Here is an 18260-nt window from a genome sequence, read left to right on the forward strand (position 1 = left end):
CCTAGCCCAGTTCTATTTATTCGTATTGATTTACATTTTTAAGGTTAGACTTTTACTTCATGCCTGCAGGTTTTCCTCTGAACATCCTGTGCCTCCTGCCGCATCTCATCCAGCACTTTGACAACCCCACTCCTTTCTGTAAGGAGACAGCCGATAAGATCGCCAAAGTGTGTGCGGATGAGAAGTCGGCCACACTGTCTAACCTGGCCCATATGATGAGCCTTTACAGCACACACAGCTACTCCCGCGACTACACCAACTGGATCAACGTGGTCTGTCGTTACCTCCATGATGCCTTTGCAGAGAAAACTTTGAATCTGGTCACTTACTTGGCTGAGGTATATGAGAAAAAGGTCACACTTCTTATGTTGGTCACAGATGGACAAATAACAAATGTATCCATTTCTGTCTCCATCAGCTGCTAGAGAAGGGTCTTCCCAGCATGCAGCAGTCCTTGTTACAGATCATCTATAGCTTGCTGAGTCATATTGACCTGTCAGCAGCTCCTGTCAAACAGTTCAACCTTGAGATCATGAAGATCATTGGCAAATATGTTCAGGTGAGCCTTGACGTCACTCGACAGCCTGACAGACCGACTTTAGGGTTTGGGTCAAAAGAGGAATGTATTATGAAGGTCTCATTGAATTTCTCTTGCTGCTAATTGTAAAGTGTGCGATTATGTCTACTGCTAGTTTGAGGTCTTGCAACAAGAAGCATTTATTTTGTGGGATTTGCTTTTTATCAGACAACATATGCCTGAATGAGAGTTTTATTGCTGGATCAGCCAGGGTCTCCCGTGTGGTTGGCAAGAAAATCACCAAAGCACCAGCCATCCATATGCAGTGTGCCTTATGTTTAGTAAGAGGGTGTGTGTGTGAGTGAGTGTGTGTGTGTGTTTCATACTCAGAACAGCATATTTTCACATTTAGTCTGACGTGAATAAATACTGGGGTGTCCTGCTCTATAAATAGCAGCACAGTTGAGACTAAGAAAGAATAACGTGTGTTTCAGGGTCACTGTAAAGAGGTATTTTGATGCTATATTACACCTATTTATGAAGCCTGTTTTTTTCCAGATTTGACCCAGGGCTGCCTTAAGCTACTTTTGGCCATCCTAGCTTACTGTCAGTGTTTTCTTTTGTGCATTCCACAAAAAGAAACATTGTATTTGTGCATATTGAGATTTTTAGCATATGTGCACTGATGTGAACTGCAAGCTTTTTGTGTTAAGCCTCCTTTCTCATTCTACCAATATGACTATAAGCCATATGAATAGTTGCTGGTTGGGACCCGAAATGCCCTTTCACATTCATAAATTCCTCAGAAACACCTACACAGCTTGCTTCCTCACAGTGGCTTCGTTATATTTCTGCATTGTTTTTTGTTTTTTTTACAGAGCCCACATTGGAAAGAGGCCCAAAACATTTTGAAGTTGGTTGTATCCCGTTCAGCCAGCCTTGTTGTTCCAGAAGATGTGCAACGCTCCTACAGTTCTGAGTCCTGCAGCTCACCAGAAATTGCCTTCACGCGCATATTCAACAACTCTTCCAAAGAGCTGCCTGGGAAGACTCTGGACTTCCACTTTGACATCTCAGAGGTTGGTGTCCTACTTTCCTTAAGTTTACTATGTTCACCATATTGATTTACCTTTGATTTTATCTCTAATCTGCATTATTTGACTCTATAGACACCAATAATCGGGCATAAATATGGGGATCAGCGTACTGCAGCAGGCAGGAATGGAAAGCCACAGGTGATTGCTGTCACAAGAAGTACCTCCTCTACATCATCTGGATCTAATTCCAATGGGCTGGTCCAAGTAAGCTGGAAGAGGCCACAACTCTCTCAGGTACCTTCTCAGACTGACACAAATCATCCAAACCTTGAGTTTTGAAGCAGCCTCTACTCAAAGTGACGCAACACCGGACCTGAGCTATGATCTGTCTTTAACGAGCTTAACGTGTCTAGAAAAGAAGCTCAACAAAATAATTAAATCATGACAATTTATTTTACACACACAGCCATAAAAATAATTACTTTTACTACATGCATACTGGCTAATTTTAAGCAGTTGTAATAGTATTTTGTAAGCAAACAAAAGCCAAACACATGTGAGTCTGATCAGTCTGTTGCTATCATTAACATATTTCACTCTCATTGCGTTGCCTGTAGATGTGAGTTCTGTTTTTGTTAAAAGACCATCTAAAAGAATTTTGACCTGGTCAGCTTGTCATTTTCTCATCTTGCATGTCTTCTTATTACAGAGAAGAACCAGAGAGAGGCTGATGAATGTCCTATCTCTATGTGGTCCAGAATCGGGCATCCCAAAAAATCCATCTGTAAGACTCCTCTCCTACTCTAAAGCTTCAGATAAGGTCTCTGTAAAATCACTGACATGAGCAATGCTTCTGCTTCGAGGCTGTCTTTGTGGTGGTGTTAGAATTGGATTAATTTGGACTTCTGAGATGATGATGATGGATTGATAAAAATTGTATTTAATTTTCTGACATTCCGTGCAGGTGGTATTCTCATCCAATGAGGACCTGGACTCTGCAGACCAGCAGACCAGTCTTATCCCCACAGTGGAGGAGGCCGTCAGAGAGGAGGAGTTGCAGGGAGAGGATACAGGCAGTGAGCAGCAGTTTGGAGTCTTTAAGGACTTTGACTTCTTAGATGTGGAGCTGGAGGATGCTGAGGTGAGAAAGCACATTCAAATGGCCCCACCTGTATGAGGGGGAAAATGATACGTTTCTCATAATAAAAAGGTGGTAATTTAAAGGAACTTATAGGTGGAAAGGGACTGCTCAGAAAGGTTAAAGGTTTTCTAGTTGTATGTAGTGTAGGGAACTTGAACTTCTGTGCTCTGTTCAGTCACTCTTCATCATTTCTGTTGACCATACTGTAGTAGATGTTTGACAGATTAACATTAATGTCTTGTTTGTTAAAATTGCCTTACTTGTCCTACTACTGTAGTAGAAAACTTTTATGTCCTTCTTAAGTCTACTAACATACATATTCCTTCTCTTCTCTTGCCACAAGGAGCTGCAGGTAAGTCTGAAGCCAAGAAAGCTACTGAGATATGTTGTTCTTTTCAGTGCCCTGGTGTCTCCCTTTGTCATCCAGTAAAGTGCAGTACCACCTTTTGATTTCAAATCATCGCTCCTGTTGTTGTGAACCCTTTATAGTTGTAGATCATTGCATCATTTACCATCCCATGGACAAAATTACGTCGTCCGCTCAATCACATGAGTGTCTTATTTTTTTAAGTTGTGTATTTTGCATTTGTGTTGTTCTTTGTTTGCTTGTTTTGTAATATCTAACCCAGATAATATCATTTTTCCCACATTTCTCATTGCCGTTTACTTGGTTGTCCTGCAGGGGGAGAGCATGGACAACTTCAACTGGGGCGTGCGGCGTCGCTCCCTGGAGAGCATGGACAAAGGGGACACGCCGTCTCTGCAGGAGTGCCAATACACGGGCAGCACGCCAAGCCTCAACCTCACCAACCACGAGGACACAGACGAATCGTCTGAGGAGGAGGTATTGAGCGCTAGCCAGATTCTCACCCGCTCTGGCCTTGTAAGTCTCACTCTAATCAGGGTCCCCCACCCAACCCAGCCACCATGCTCCCCACACAGCCCGCTGGCATGGTGTGCGCGTGTGTGTGTGTGTGTGCGCGCGCATACTATGCTGGACCTCCTTCCAGTGCGGACAGGAGCTACACGCTTGCTTCTTCGCTGGTGGTAGAATCCCTTTTTAAATCTCAGCCCACTCCCTCTAGCTTTAAGACCAATGCTTTCATTGTTTCCTAGACCTTTAAATCTACGATTGGTAAGTGCAGTGTAGGACACTTTTTGTAAACTTATTAGAAATTTTTCTGAATAAAAATCTTTACATATAAAATGAATCAAATATTTAAACCCAGCATGTTTCTTTTGCATTGTTTAACAGTTTGGCTGCCTTTCTTTAACTCTTCTTTGTTTTCTTTGGCTTTCCCAGCAAGGCCTTTATCTACATCTGCTAATTACGCTAATAATTATCGGATGTAGGTCCTCAGTCTAATACAGATGTTTTCTTTCTCTCTTCTTCTGCTCTTCTTGGTCTTGGTAGTGCACGGTGAGAGAATGAGCTTTTGGCTTTAGTGGACATTTGCCCCGAGACTTTGTAGTCATACAATATTACACACTAGAAAAATGAGCATGCAGTATTTCTGTGTTATTTCCCTAGAATTTTGAATGAGCTAACCTGCTCATAAAATTAATTGATGTTATTGATACTAGCATGATCTGATGCCTGAAGCCAATTTTTTTTTTGAAGATGCAGTAATGACTAAAATGACTAAACATGCTCTGCTTGATAAAGAAACGGGGGTGATGTTGTTGTAAGTTGTCAAAAGTTAATCTGTAGGCGTGTCTGCTTTACTAAGATTAAAATGTTATTGCTTTATGTTGATGATCTAATTTCGTTTATTATGAAAATACTCAAATGAGATTGTTTTACTGCATTTCATAAAGATATTTGGGGATATCTCAGCACATGCAGTGACTTAATTTAAGTTTGCAGTATTACTTTACTGCTTACACTACGTATGTAAATTAACATACATACAGAAACCAGTTGTGCCAAAGCGAGAACTTGTAATCAGCACTAATTCTGGACCTCTGATTAAATAATTCAGTGATTAAATGGATAGACTAATGTATGAGTAATTGGTAGGATCAGTATTTGAAAAATAAATGTTAAAGTCACTTTATATTTTGTAAATATGGTTATCCCACTGCAAAGTGATTGGTTTTTGGGGGGGAAATCAATAATCAATTGGTGGAAATCATATGGGGAAAAATCCTATAAAAAATTGCCTGTTATTATTGTCTTTTATTATTTTTTTGTGAGACAGGTTTTTCAAACTGTTTTATTCCAAAGCTGAAGACCATTATTTTTTGTTTTGTAACAATAATATTTTTCACTGAGTACACACAGAATCTTATAGCCTAAAACGGCCTCTTTCCATGTATTTATACTGTTGCGGAATCAATCAATGTAGAGCAGTGACACAAACCACGGAGGCCCAGAAGAGTGCAGTCAAACGATGAGTTTATTAACACACAGGAGAGAAAAAATCCGCATATGTCTTCTGACAAAAATACATATTGTGAACACTTTTAAAGCAGTGAGGTACCCGCCCCTCCTAGGCAAAAATAGGTTAAAGCCGTTAGTTACAGTAAATGGTACATCTTAGATGGCTATAAACAGACATAGAACTTCTCATTTCTATAACAGCTTCCAAACAAGGTAATAACTTCAAGCCTTCAGGTTCTCCGAGGGCTGGTTATTGACTCCGGTCATCTGTTACCAAGTAGACTAAAATGCAGTTAGAAGCTAAGTGAATTAAGGCCTCAGGCCTGGCACATTTCTAGATTATATGTGTATTGTAAGCATGTATTGCAGTTATCCTTCTATGCTCTTGTCTTTAACACAATAGATTGTGAAGACGTCGCGCTTCACAAAGCTTAAGACCGTCTGTAGACTAAGCAACAACTCTTAATGAGCACAAATACTATGCAATGTGTATGAAATACTTCTGGCCGTACCTGTAATAAAAGTTAACATAATGGAAGGATCCTCAAATGAACATCTTCAATAAACAACTTTAATGCAATATCAATACTGTGAGAAATATTATTAGATGAAATAATGCTGTAAAGAATGTTATTAATGCAATTATAATGATGCAGATTATATGGCAGCAATAAAAGAATTTCTGTATCTCCACAATACCTCATAATTAAACAAGTCCAGTCGTCTTCTTTCCAAACTCTTTAGGCAACTTCTCAAGACCATTATGTTATTATTGAGGTACCTCTTTGAATGACCTTCCTAAGTAACCGTTGTCCACTTCAGGTTTTGAAATAGTAGGGCTTTAGGCATTAGTACACTTGTAATAAAGGTTTACATCATCCTCTATTGTGTTCATACATCCCTCAGCAAAAAAGCCAAACAGTTCATGTTTCTCTTTTCCAGCTCAACAGTGATTCTGCTACGGATGACACTGCATCCAACCATGTGGATTCTTTGCAGCAGTCCCAAGAGTCCTCCAGCAGTGCCATGACGGAGGAGGCAACTGTCCTGCCCACTCTGCCCTCTGCACCCTCCCTCCCTCGACTGGATAGTCCCATGTTGGAGATGACCCACTCAGACAGCACCAGCAGTCAGCTGCCTGAGGTGCGATGAATCAGGAGCAACAATAAACTGTGGTGCTCGGGTGCTTTTTAGCCTGCCTTTTTCTTTTCGTTCATTTCGTATCTGCTTTTGCTGTATTTGTTGGCCTATCTGTCATTTAGACAAACGATCAGCTACCTTTAGGGGGTTTTGGACAGGATGGAGTAAAAGTGCTGGTTCTGAGGGACTGTCTGGCTGCTGTCGGGTTAAGATCTATATATGCGCGTGTGTGTGCATGTTTGTGTTTGCTGCTTCTGCTGCTTCTTGCTCTTTCTTTGTTACTTTGCTCTGCATGGTTGCTGAAGTCTTAACTGTGTAGCTCTTGCAGCCTTAATAGTAGTGGGGCTTGATTGTATGATTTTGGGAATGGTTAAAAAATTAAAGCTCACCTCAGGTCAGCTGTTACTGCTCACCTCACCTACAATAACACAGCAACTGACCCTTCCAACTAAATCCTCCATTTAAAAACTTGTGAAAGAGACACCAGCTCCTTAATCCTCGGCAGATGCATGTGTGAGTATGAGTCCTTTATAAGTGGTGTCTTAGTTTTACAAGTGCATTTAACTCAAAAGCTAGCCAATGAAATTTGCTATGATATTAACATGCCATAGCTTGCCTTCTGTATTTACTGCTACTGACATTTATCACTTCCACTAACAATGGTAAGTATATCATTTTGTTCTGATTTGCATTTGCATGTACATGGCATTTTGAAGTTTAACATATTTCAGCTTTATATCCGTATAATATGAATAACCACTAAATTCATTGGTGTGTATAGTGCAAAACAGTTCTCTATCAGGTTCCCCTATCTATCCCTCAGTGACCTCTGTAACTTTTAGGAACACAACCAAGCAAGTGGTCTCAATATCATCCCAAGGACATCTCCCCCGTCACAGCCCCAGCTCTTAGTGTAATGAGCTCTAGATAAAACCATCAATAGTCTTGCTCATTCCCTCCGGGATGGCCATGACCACTTCTAAAAGCTTTCTGTAATATAGCTGCTGTCTCTGTGATGTACTGGCTGTCTGCCATGCACAGTATCCCTAATGCACTGGACTTTGAATAATAAAGAAAGGAAAAACAAAAAGGAAAAAAAGCAAAGACCTCTTAATTAGAATACCCCTGTGCCATCTTCAGCATATCAGCACATAGGAACATATCGCTCTCTCCTATTAGCGCGTCTACCAACTATGTATCGGCATGTCCTCCTTTTACATATGAGTCAGTTAGATGCTTGTAATACTAATGTTTTCTATAAATTATGGCCTGGCGTGATGTCTGCCTACAATTTATTACAATGACTTGGTTCATTTGTTAGGTTGCTAATTCAGTCCACTAGTTGTTTCTGTAGTTATGCAGTTGTCTATAAATCAGTTGTCATGTAGATGTTATGAGTCACCACCGATTAATTTAATTCATTTGTGGGCCTGTCACTCCCTGACAGGCGACGTTGCTGTTCTGTTAGCAGTGACGTCAAATTTTCAGTGGCATTTTTGTGATAAATACTGGGTGATCTTTTTTTTTTTTTTTTTTTTTTTTTTTTTAAATAGACATTAGCTTATGACATGACATCTAGAGCAATTTCAGAGAAACTGGATAGTGCAAAAGGTACAAAGTTAAAAGTCCCACTTGTGTAATTAAAGCTGTGAGCTTTGAGAATAGGCTACAGTGGTCTTAATTCAAGTTTTACGAGAGGCTCAACTGTGAATCTGTGTTTTATGTATCAGTGTTGGCGGCCACTGTTGAAATAAAAATATTATTTTAATGGATGTTTTGTAATGTGAAAGGACCTGCCATGCTGAGCCCCCCTTCTGCTTTGATGTTACAGGATGCTATAAGCATGACGGCGGCTGACGAGCTGAGCAGCAGCGTGAGCGAGGACACAGGGTTTTGCAGCGCCCCTCCTTTGCCCTCTGACCCCCAAGAGATGTGTGACCTCCCAGACTCACGGGACCCTCAGGATGCTCAGGATCACCAGGAGACTCAAGACCCTCAGGAGGACTTGGATCCAGCCCCCCCTCCCCCGCCGGCCATAGACACACCACCAGGGCTCCTTTGTGAGGACGAGTCCCAAACGGTGCTGCCTCTTTGTCTGGCATCAGAGACGAAGCAGGATGCAGATCCAGATCCAGACAGCACCTGTGGGTCTGTGTGGGAAGAAGATGTGACACAGGCGCTGAAAGAGCTGGATGAGCGCTGTGAGGAGGAAGAGGCGGACTTCTCTGGGATGTCCAGGTAGGTGTTTCAGAGTCTTTCTTTGTATTCATACTAGAGATGGACCGAGCCGATATTACGTATTGGTATCGGTCCGATACTGACGTAAATTACCGGATCGGATATCGGAGAGAAATAAAAAATGTAATCTGATCCAAAGTATCACAAAATCACCTCACAAAACGCGCTACTTGGCGTAACCCAGCTCGGCGCATCGGAGCAGTGTGTGTCACGTGATAGAGCGGCTGTTGTCTGCGAGACAGACCTCCGAGAGAAGTAAAGCAAGAGTCTTAAGTTCATCTCTGAATGTTTGCATAGTATTTCCACGTTAAGCTTAACAACTGATATATTGAGCCACAGCTGGACTGGCCATCGGAGTTCCATATTAAGGTGAAAAGGAAGCGATTTGTCCCTTACTTCAGCTAGAATTAAAAAAAAAATAGGCACAAAGCTGGAGTTATTCTGTCTTTGCTGCGCAGTTGCATCTACTTCTCTCATTCCAACACGTTCTCACTCCCCCTCCCTCTCCGAGCCACAGCTGTAAAAGCTGCTGGTCATGATATCCATTTGGATATGTAGTGAGAGGGACACATGTATATGAAACCAGGAGATGTCCTTACTGAATCATCAGAGCTGAAAAGGTGATGGAGAAACGGGTTTAACTTTTAGGTGACATGAATGAGTTGAAGGGAAGTTATGAACTGTTTCTGAGAGACAAATAACACCAGGATCCTTTTCTATGTAGATTACGGCTGGTAACTGTGCAGGGGCGGGTCTAGCAAAGTTTTATCGCGGGCCAGGTAGGGCATTAACTGGGAAAGGGGGGCACAAAGAAATATTTTTCAGTCTGCAGTTCTGTTGAAGAAAGAAGTTGAATCTATTTAATTATTATAGAAAAATAATTGATTTCTGTGCATTTGTTTTACACTTGAATTAAATTAAAGTTGATTACATCGATTAAGGGCGGGGGGTGGTTCCCTTAATATTTTTGCTGGGAGTTGGCAACCCTCTTAGTTAGGTAGGTAAGTACTCTTTAAAATACCAGAATAGGGAGGATGGTATAGGTTTAAATTTATTAGATTGATCAGTGTTGCTAAACTATAAAATGTTTTGGGTGGAGTGTATTTTTTGCATACAGGTATAACAGCATAGCTTCAGTCTCTTGTTTTTTAAAACTTGAGTATGAACTTATACAAAATGCAGCAAGATTTTCATAAAAAACAGTTTTATTGATTACAAAATAAGCTATATCGGATTCATATCGGTATCGGCAGATATCCAAATTAATGATATTGTATTGGACATTAAAAAGTGGTATCGTGCCATCTCTAATTCATACCACTGTATAAAAGAATTTGAGAAGATCTGAGAAAATGCTGGATGGCTTTTGTGCCAGTTTTGCCAGTATCATGTAAATCACCTTTTACCTGAAACCCAAAAAGCAAATATTGATCGATAAGAGACATTTAGACATGCAAAGACATGCAGTTTTAATTTCCTTTTGTGTTTGAATAAATGGTGGAATTTATACCAATTTGCTGAGCAACTGACTGATAGCTCATCAAGTCATTGTACAGTTGGTTTTATTTTAATTTCACACAGTCTAAAAATCTTTAATTTTTAGATGGTTTTTACAAATGACCTTTTACTAATAAGTAATGGAACTGTCCATTTAAGAAGACTGTGTCAGACAGCTCCCATTTAAAAATGTATTAAAGTAAAACAGCTGACCTTTCATTTTAATTGTAGACTAGTTTAGGTGTGGCTGAAGAAGATATGGACTAATCTACAGTGCATGACTAATCTAACTTCTTTGACATGATTTAGATGGTGTGATAGCTAATTTCTTTCTTGGCGTGGCCTATCAGAACTATGCGTGTGTTGGCAGGCTTCAGTTCATTCCTAACACTTCAAGGTGGGCCAAATCTGATTGGAGGACAGTTGTAAAGTCAGGGCTTTAAACTGCTCTAAAGCAATATTAAGAAGCACTGCTGAACAAACTAGAAAATAGAGACTCACTCGCCTCCATGTGTAACTGTACTGAAGTTCTTTCAATTAACAGAGACACGCATGCATGGAAAGCAATTGTGTGAGTAGCTTAGAGTGACTGAAAACAGCAGGACACTAACCAGTTAGTGTAGGTGTCTGTGCATGAGGATTTATGTGAGTGGGAGAGAGTAAAATGAAACAACTCGGCAACGTTTTACCTCAGTGGGTTGGGAGCTGGCTCTGCTTGCAGTACTGTGTGTGTGCGTGCGTGTGTGTGTGAGTCAGTATGTGTAAATGCCTAGCTTGTATAGACCTCTCTGCAGTCCTGTGTGGGATGAGTGCAGTGCGCTAGTGCTGCTAACAGTGGAGCTGCAGACGAGGGGAGAGAGTACGGGAAAGAGAAGCGGTAGTTAGGATGAGGACAGAGACCGTGTCCGTTGCAGCGCTCGGCAGCGCAGGCTTTAGATACTTATATTCTGTCTGCTTCTTCAGGCTGTTTGGTCCCACAGGCCTGTGAGTATCTGTGTGCGTCTGTGTGTGTGAGAGAGCGAGAGAGAAACAGACACGTCTGTGTAATGCTAAAATGCTAATCGCTGTTATTGTGAGAGCACTGCAGCAGATTTTAGCTCTCGTTGCACTGCAGCAGAATTTTCAGTGAGGGAGGCAGAGATGCAGCAATGTGAGGTTGTTTACTTGCTGCGAGTGACGACATGCGCGTGTGTATGTTTACTTTTGTCCTTCAGTGAAAGGGGGGGGGGTGGTATAACATGTCTGACTGCTTATTGGCCCCCGTGTGTGTTTTAGCCAAGATGAAGGTGACGCAGACGGCTTCCCAGAGATTCAGGCCTCTCCGCCCCCTTCGCCCTTCCTCTCTGCCATCCTGGCTGCATTCCAGCCAGTTGCCTATGACAATGACGAGGATGCTTGGCGTTGCCATGTCAACCAGATGTTGTCAGACACAGATGGGTCCTCGGCTGTTTATACTTTCCACGTGTTTTCCCGACTCTTTCAGGTAAATGTGTACCACATTTTTTGGGGGGTTTTTTTATGTTCTTGCAGTTTTGACTGATAGGACTGCTCCTTATCTGTTTCATCTTGTGTACAAGTAAGCTTATTTCCGAATGATCTTACTTTGTTTTCTTTTTTGTGTGTGTGTTTTTCCAGAGTATTCAGAGAAAGTTTGGCTCCATTACACATGCATCTGTTCGCTTTCTCGGGGAAAGGCTCCAACGAATGGGTAATCAGTTCCTTAGCTCCTTGGAAGTCATGACGTCTCGCTCGCAGTGTCCCACTGTGTTGCTGGATGCAGAGACGGTGAGGCTGGCCCGCATGCTTGTCTGTAATCATTCTGATGCATCTGATAAAGCGAGACTCCAGTAATGCTGTAGCAGTTACACGGCTGGATTATTTTATATAAATGGTTTATGTCGTGCTGAGTGTGTGTGTGTCCTGGTGTAGATATTTTTGTGTAGTTTGTGTTATGCCCAGTTTATTTATGATAAAAATGAGAAGGGAAGTCAACACAGCAAAAAAATATCTAATCTAATTTTTATGTACAACAAGTGAAAGAAGAATAGGTACCATATTAAAACTGGCTGTGGCTTAAATTTGTGGTAACGGCAACACAGTCAAAGCAAATGAAAACCAATTTGTCATTCAGGAGAGACCAGCTAACACTAACACGAGGCCTTGGGGCCATTATGTGTATGTAGTGGATGTTTTTGTGGCTTAATATGTGTGGTGTCCTGTGTTGTTGTAGCTGGTCTCTTGTGGACTGTTGGAGACTCTGAAGTTTAGTGTGCTGGAGTTGCAGGAACACTTGGACACCTACAACGCCAAGAGAGAAGCAGCAGAGCGTGTAAGCCATCTTTATCTTTCTCCACATCCACATCTCTGCCTCTTTATCCTTGTGGAACCTTTTCCCACCAGACATGTTGTTTCACATCCTCTTTATTTTTAAAACACGTAAAGTGGTTTTCATCTCTATGCAGTTTCACTGCAAAAAGCCAGGAGAACATAAAGACGAATAGCTGATGTTGCACACGATAAGCCCAGTCTGTCTCATCAGCAGCTGCAGACACTGAATCAGTGTTCAGTATGAGTACATTCAGCTGCCGTTAGTGTCTGCATCACCAGTGAGAAACCATGCTGAAGGGATAAAAATAACCCTCAGCTCTCCTAAATCAGTTACAGAAGGCCAGGCGGGAGAAGCTGTGAGGGGTTGGAGCTGGGAGGAAAAGGGAGGGGAAAAAAGAGATGAGATTGCAGAGAGCTCTGGGATGCAGGGGCGCTAATTGAATGAGACTGCAATGTTCCCTGGAGGGCTAGATACTCTGGATGCTCTGGAACAGGCCTTCTTTAATTCGCTAAATACAACGCACATATTAAATCTCCTCCTTTTATTATGTACACACACAAATGTAGATGCATATGTCCATGGGGTAAAAAAAAAAGCCTTGTAAATGCCTCTGTTTCCAAGTTTCTCTCCTTCCTCTAAGCCTTTTATGTTTTTCTCTCCTGTTTTGTCTCCTGCCTGTTTACGCAGTGGCTCGAGAACTGCAGGAAAACATTCGGGGACAAAGACAGCAGCCAGCGACCCAATACTCATGCACAGGTAGGGATGAACACTTTTACTTTACAATGCATGAATTTGTTTGTCATACTTATTGACCGGTTTGACTTTTGAAAGTGTTGCACTGCAGCTGAATCGGTAACGTCCAACTGAAATTACACAGCATTACAGACATTAGAGACATTAACGAAGTGTCGTCAAGCCAGTCAAAGCGCATCTCTTTAAGAAAACCATGTTGGTTTAAAAGAAGCGAGAACCTGCACCAGCTTTCCTGCGGATACAGGATAATGTTACAAGTTACTTATTAGTAAAAATGCAATGATAAATTTATTTATCAATGAAACATGTACACAAAGTAGAACATTTAGCTATGAGCTAAACAGTTACTGTCAGCAGTGCACTAAGGGATTTATGTACAAGCATGCTTTGGTTGCATGTGAGTAAACAATGTAAAGAGAAAAGGCGGCATCACATTTCCTTAAATGCCTTTGATAACCATGAACATGTAAAGATGATTGAAGATTTAGTTTTTTATTCACTTATTTTATCTCCGTTAAGGAAATTCAATTTTTGGCCCGCATATCCGCTAATTATACCAGTCGTTGTTCTCACAGCGCGAAGAAAGCATACCAGCTAATCATTTTGAGTCAAACCATGATTACAAAACTTAGGTTCATATCAAACCCGAGACGTTAATGTGCCGTTACACTAATTAGGTCTTCAGCTGCAGCATATTAAAGGCATGTGAATGTATCAGTACAGTCATTTAGGTTTCAATGAGCTTTAATTCCTCAATACCACAAACAGCACTTTCCATTCCCATTAAATGGCCCTGTGTCTCAGTCAGCTACCAGTGCTCAGCCTCCCAGTTGCTGCCTGATATGCGCTGGAAATCCCATTTGTGTTACATGCCTGTGAAAATGTGCAAAATTCTTGTTACATTTCTAGTAACAGTGTTACTAACAGTGCTAGTGTTGCATTAAAACACAGTTGCATGACATCTGCAAATTAATTTTATTTTTGAGTTTTATTTCTTCTATTACAGTGCACTCATTTAGGCCTGTCTGTGCTTTTAAGGACACTTTTGAAGGAAGTTTGATGTAATCATGAGTTGTTAATGATTACCTTAAATTGTACTTACTGATAATAATTAGCTTAATGAATAATTAAGAACTTCTGTAACAGCCTCTCTATGCAGTTTATTCAAACATTTTCCAGTCATTCTGTTTATTTGGTGGTAAACTGAGATTATGTTTGATCTTTCATTTAACTAGTGCCGTAGTTTTATATATGTGGCGCCAAATCAAAATAGCAGTTGTTTTAAGGGGCTTTATATATTGCAAGGTAAACACACTCTACAATTATAGAGACAAAACCCTATGAGCAGCCCTTGACAACAGTGGGAAGGAAAAACAAAGCTATATCTTACATAAGGTTTACATTACACACATGAAAGATCGACGGTTCAATTTAGCGTACTCCTCATGCAGGTAAATCTAAGGTTTGCATCCTGAACAACATCCGGGATAATGTCTGTGCCAAATCAAACATGCAGGTTCATCTTCTGTGGGGACCACTTGAGATATAGGGGAACAGCTTTTCTTTTATTGTGAAAGGCAAGCAGAGGAAAAAAATTCTTTAAGTAACATTTCTGTACTGCTGTGGCAGTGGCGCTGTCAGCTGCCAGTTAAACATAAACCCTGAGGGCAAGAAGTGTTTCTAACAATTTGCCAGCAACCATTTTTTATAGCTTTGGGTGATAAACATGTTAACAGTAGATTTAAAGAAGATGTGTAAATAACTTTTGTCTTCAACAACATAATTGCAACTATGACTTCAGATGGACTTTTTTAGACTTTTTTCCTCAATTCAAAAATGTAAGATTTAAGACAAAGTTTGTACCCTTGATGTATTTGCATGATCTCTCACTGCACGTCTTAGTCTGTAGGTTTCTCTTACACCGAGCTCCTTGGACAGATCTGCGGAGCTCCCTCTGTGTTTGACATTCACACAGATGTTACCTTGGGTTAAACTGACGCTCTGTTTTCAATCAGAAGTATCCAGAGGTCTTTCACTGCCTCCTCCTTCCTCTCTGCGTAGCCACCGTGTCTTTTCTGCCCATCATCGCACATGCTGTTGTTCACCTTTTCAGAATAAGGGTTTCTGTTACTGCTGACGTGAGCTCACATTATCTGACCCGTGTGAAGGGAAGATGATAAAGCACTGCTCCTGCTCGTCAGGTCACTGTGTCTCAGCTGTCATGTTAAAGCTCACTAATTCTTGGTCTTTCTCTCCTTCTGTTTTGTTTGTTTGTTTGTGTGTGTGACCTGCTCACCTTCTTGCTTAGCAAATGGAAAATCTAGCAGTAAGTGGTTCTCATATTATAGACTTAAATAATGCTGCCAACCGGACAAAACACTGACATCTCATCTTTCTGTGCAGAAACAGACTGTGTTCTACCCCCACCCATTTCTCTGTCTATGTTTCTGCTTGATTGGTCATGTAACCCAGCTCAACCTCTTCATCCACCCACCCAATCATAACGTACCGTGTTATCCTGTTTGCATTTTTTTCTGTTTGCTTGTTGCACTGATTGTGTCTGCAGATAAATTCATCTATCTACGTGTATTCAGTGTAGAGTTGCCACCTGATTTCAGAGGGGCTGCTCCGTTATCAGTAGGATATGATGGCTAGAGAGTCCAGTGTTGTTAGGTTTGAATTCACTTTCATTTTGCATGATTCCATTGTTCCATTCCCATTTGTTCAAATCATTTTCTCCCATTTCCTCCGAGATTAGGGGCTTAACTTTTAGTTTTCCCACACCTCACTCATCAATTCTATATGCTGAGGGATCAATGAGATGATGCCCTAGGTTTTCTAATTTAAGATTTCACCACTAATTCTAGCAGTAGGGTCATTCCATGAAATATCAGCCAGTATTTCGCATCTGACCCCATCAGAAGCAGCTGATTTCTTTTTTTTGTTTGGTATCTGAAGCTGTGCAGTATGTACCTGCACGCTATGACATTTTTCAACCCATCTCCATGTACTTCATAGTGTGCAGGTAAAATTTTGCATCCCTTCACTAAATAAGCTAAAGTTAATATAATAAATAAAATCATCTGATTCTGCTGACTCAGGTCAGGTGGGACCAATTTTTCCAATTTGGGTTATTTTATTTGGGACGACCCTATAGTAGACTCACCATGGTCCAAACCAAATGGCCCTCCGTGTTAACTTTTTCATCTCTTCCTCTAACCCAGGATACCCATCTGTCTAATCATGTGATCAGAGTGATTCAGTGCAGGTTAGATCATCGCTTTGCTGAGATGTGACAGTGTGTTTTTCTGTCTTCTGTCTCTGTAGGAGCTCGAGTTATGTCGGAGGCTCTACAAATTGCACTTTCAGCTGCTGCTGCTGTTCCAGGCCTACTGCAAGCTCATCAGCAGGGTGGACACCATCAAGAGAGAGGCCGAGGTGAGAGACACAAGGTTTAGCGTCTGCTGAGTTAAAAGTTTGTCCGTGCGTTGTTATATAATCCATTTTGGGGGGTTATTCCATAGTTGGAGGAACTAGCTGCTGCTACTGAGGTTCAGCAAAATTAAGAGGCTCTGGTGAAAAGTGACGTTCAATTTAAAGCTTTTCAGCTTTGTTGTGTGGGTACACTTTTATAGATGGAGAACGTAAAGACTTGCTTGTTCAATTTTAGGGTTTGTTTGTTTTTCATTTAGATTCTTGTAGTGCTGTCAGCGTCAATCTCATTAAAATTACGTTAACGCCATAACTGAATTAACGGAGAATTGCCGCGTTAATGCGGTTATGGCGTTAACGTCAATTTAATGAGATTAACGCTGACAGTGCTAGTTTCTTGTCAAATCCACAGGGAACCACTGCAAAACAGTATACCTTAAAATGTATGATAGTTTTCCTTGTTTCAGTAACACTAGAGAAAAAATACATTTAAAACTTAAAATATATATAAAGAGAGCTGGAGTCAGAAAATGCAATGAAAAATGTGCAAAACAAAGGAACACAATTTGATTGGATAATTATTTTCCTTTACCCACGGGATCGATAAACAGGCTTTACTAAATCTGTATTGCAGTCCATCCTTCTCTGAGCTGCATCTTAATTGTGCTTTAATTTAATTTAGACATTTAATAAAATTAAATTATTTCCCGTACTGAGCGCTGAGGTCAGCTAGTCCAGGTAATATTTAGTCTGGGTTCATTTCGTTCACCTCCCAAGGAAGATCTGCTTGTGTTATTTGGTGCTGTGACAATAATCCTCCTTTGTCTCCGTTCCTAAGGTTACCAACATGTCCGACGAGCTCACTATCTTAGAGAGCTGCCTGAAGGAGGCGGAAACAGGAAATGATGGTCAGGAGGATGTGTGCATGTCAGACAATGCCCAGACGAACACCGAGACAGCCATACAGTCGCTGATTGAAACCCTGAGAGCCAGAGACTTCAGCTCTGCTCTCACACAAGTCAAAATCTTCAGGTAAGATAAACACTACAGTCAAACAAAACAGTGGCTTTAATCGGTGACATAACAAGGCAATACAGTGATTAAGCCTCCTGTGTAAAAGGCCCAGTCAAACATTATTTAACAAGTAAAAAGTTGTTATTTTTAATGCACTCTGATTCCTGGCTGTTTCATTCCAGTCTCGTGCTTCATGTCATTGCGCTTAAGGGCTCGAGTTACTAACTGATCCTCACGGGTTCACTCAGACACAGCATCCGTTCAGTTTGGTTACTACAACATGGAAGACAGCTGCAAGTTTGCTCCAGAAAAACATTTTTTGTTAACATAATAAGGATGTTCTTTGGCACTGTCACATATTTTAATATTGCGATTTTTGGATGCTGCAGATTAAGTTCGGACTAGGACATCCAGCATGATCATTTCAAGTAAGAAGCCCAGATATAAGATAAAAGGAGGTTAAAATGCACTCCTGTTTCTATCGCATATCATTACTGAAATGTTCAGAGGCAGAAGCTCCTTTGACTTGGCAGGCCTGCTTGTGATGCTTCTTGGCAGTTATTTTGAAGATCCCATCTAAATGATGAGATTGGATGTTCACTGGGATATGAAAGCAGTACGTGTAGACTCACCAGTCACACAGTAAACAGTCGTGAAACCTTTGGCTCGCTGCCTGGTGATGAGGCATGAGTCTGTGAAGATGAGGGACTGTGCATAAAAATAATTGCTACACCCCCTTGAAATAAAGTTGCTAACAAAAACTGTGCAATGGTACACAC

At 41.0% G+C, this 18260-nt stretch overlaps 1 protein-coding gene across 9 annotated transcripts in view; it reads left to right on the forward strand.

The window, feature by feature from the left end:
* Positions 1-18260, forward strand: part of fryl (furry homolog, like) — a 75466-nt gene that overhangs the window by 55016 nt on the left and 2190 nt on the right. For 5 of the 9 annotated variants that reach the window (XM_085447447.1, XM_085447449.1, XM_085447442.1 and 2 more), the window contains 16 exons: positions 70-338; positions 419-559; positions 1396-1596; positions 1687-1848; positions 2264-2374; positions 2519-2695; positions 3378-3578; positions 6021-6221; positions 8050-8456; positions 11229-11436; positions 11589-11738; positions 12184-12282; positions 12970-13038; positions 15344-15361; positions 16363-16473; positions 17306-17499. In XM_085447447.1, the coding sequence (XP_085303573.1) occupies positions 70-338; positions 419-559; positions 1396-1596; positions 1687-1848; positions 2264-2374; positions 2519-2695; positions 3378-3578; positions 6021-6221; positions 8050-8456; positions 11229-11436; positions 11589-11738; positions 12184-12282; positions 12970-13038; positions 15344-15361; positions 16363-16473; positions 17306-17499 (2719 nt within the window). The remainder of the gene's footprint in view (positions 1-69; positions 339-418; positions 560-1395; positions 1597-1686; positions 1849-2263; positions 2375-2518; positions 2696-3377; positions 3579-6020; positions 6222-8049; positions 8457-11228; positions 11437-11588; positions 11739-12183; positions 12283-12969; positions 13039-15343; positions 15362-16362; positions 16474-17305; positions 17500-18260) is intronic. The other 4 variants (XM_085447443.1, XM_085447450.1, XM_085447445.1 and 1 more) reach the window with 2 other exon arrangements.

Source organism: Copadichromis virginalis, linkage group LG23 (genome assembly GCF_057382275.1).
Source record: "Copadichromis virginalis isolate Kocher_CV1m ecotype Utaka linkage group LG23, C_Virginalis_male_GT1.1, whole genome shotgun sequence".
In the NCBI taxonomy this organism is placed as follows: domain Eukaryota; kingdom Metazoa; phylum Chordata; class Actinopteri; order Cichliformes; family Cichlidae; genus Copadichromis; species Copadichromis virginalis.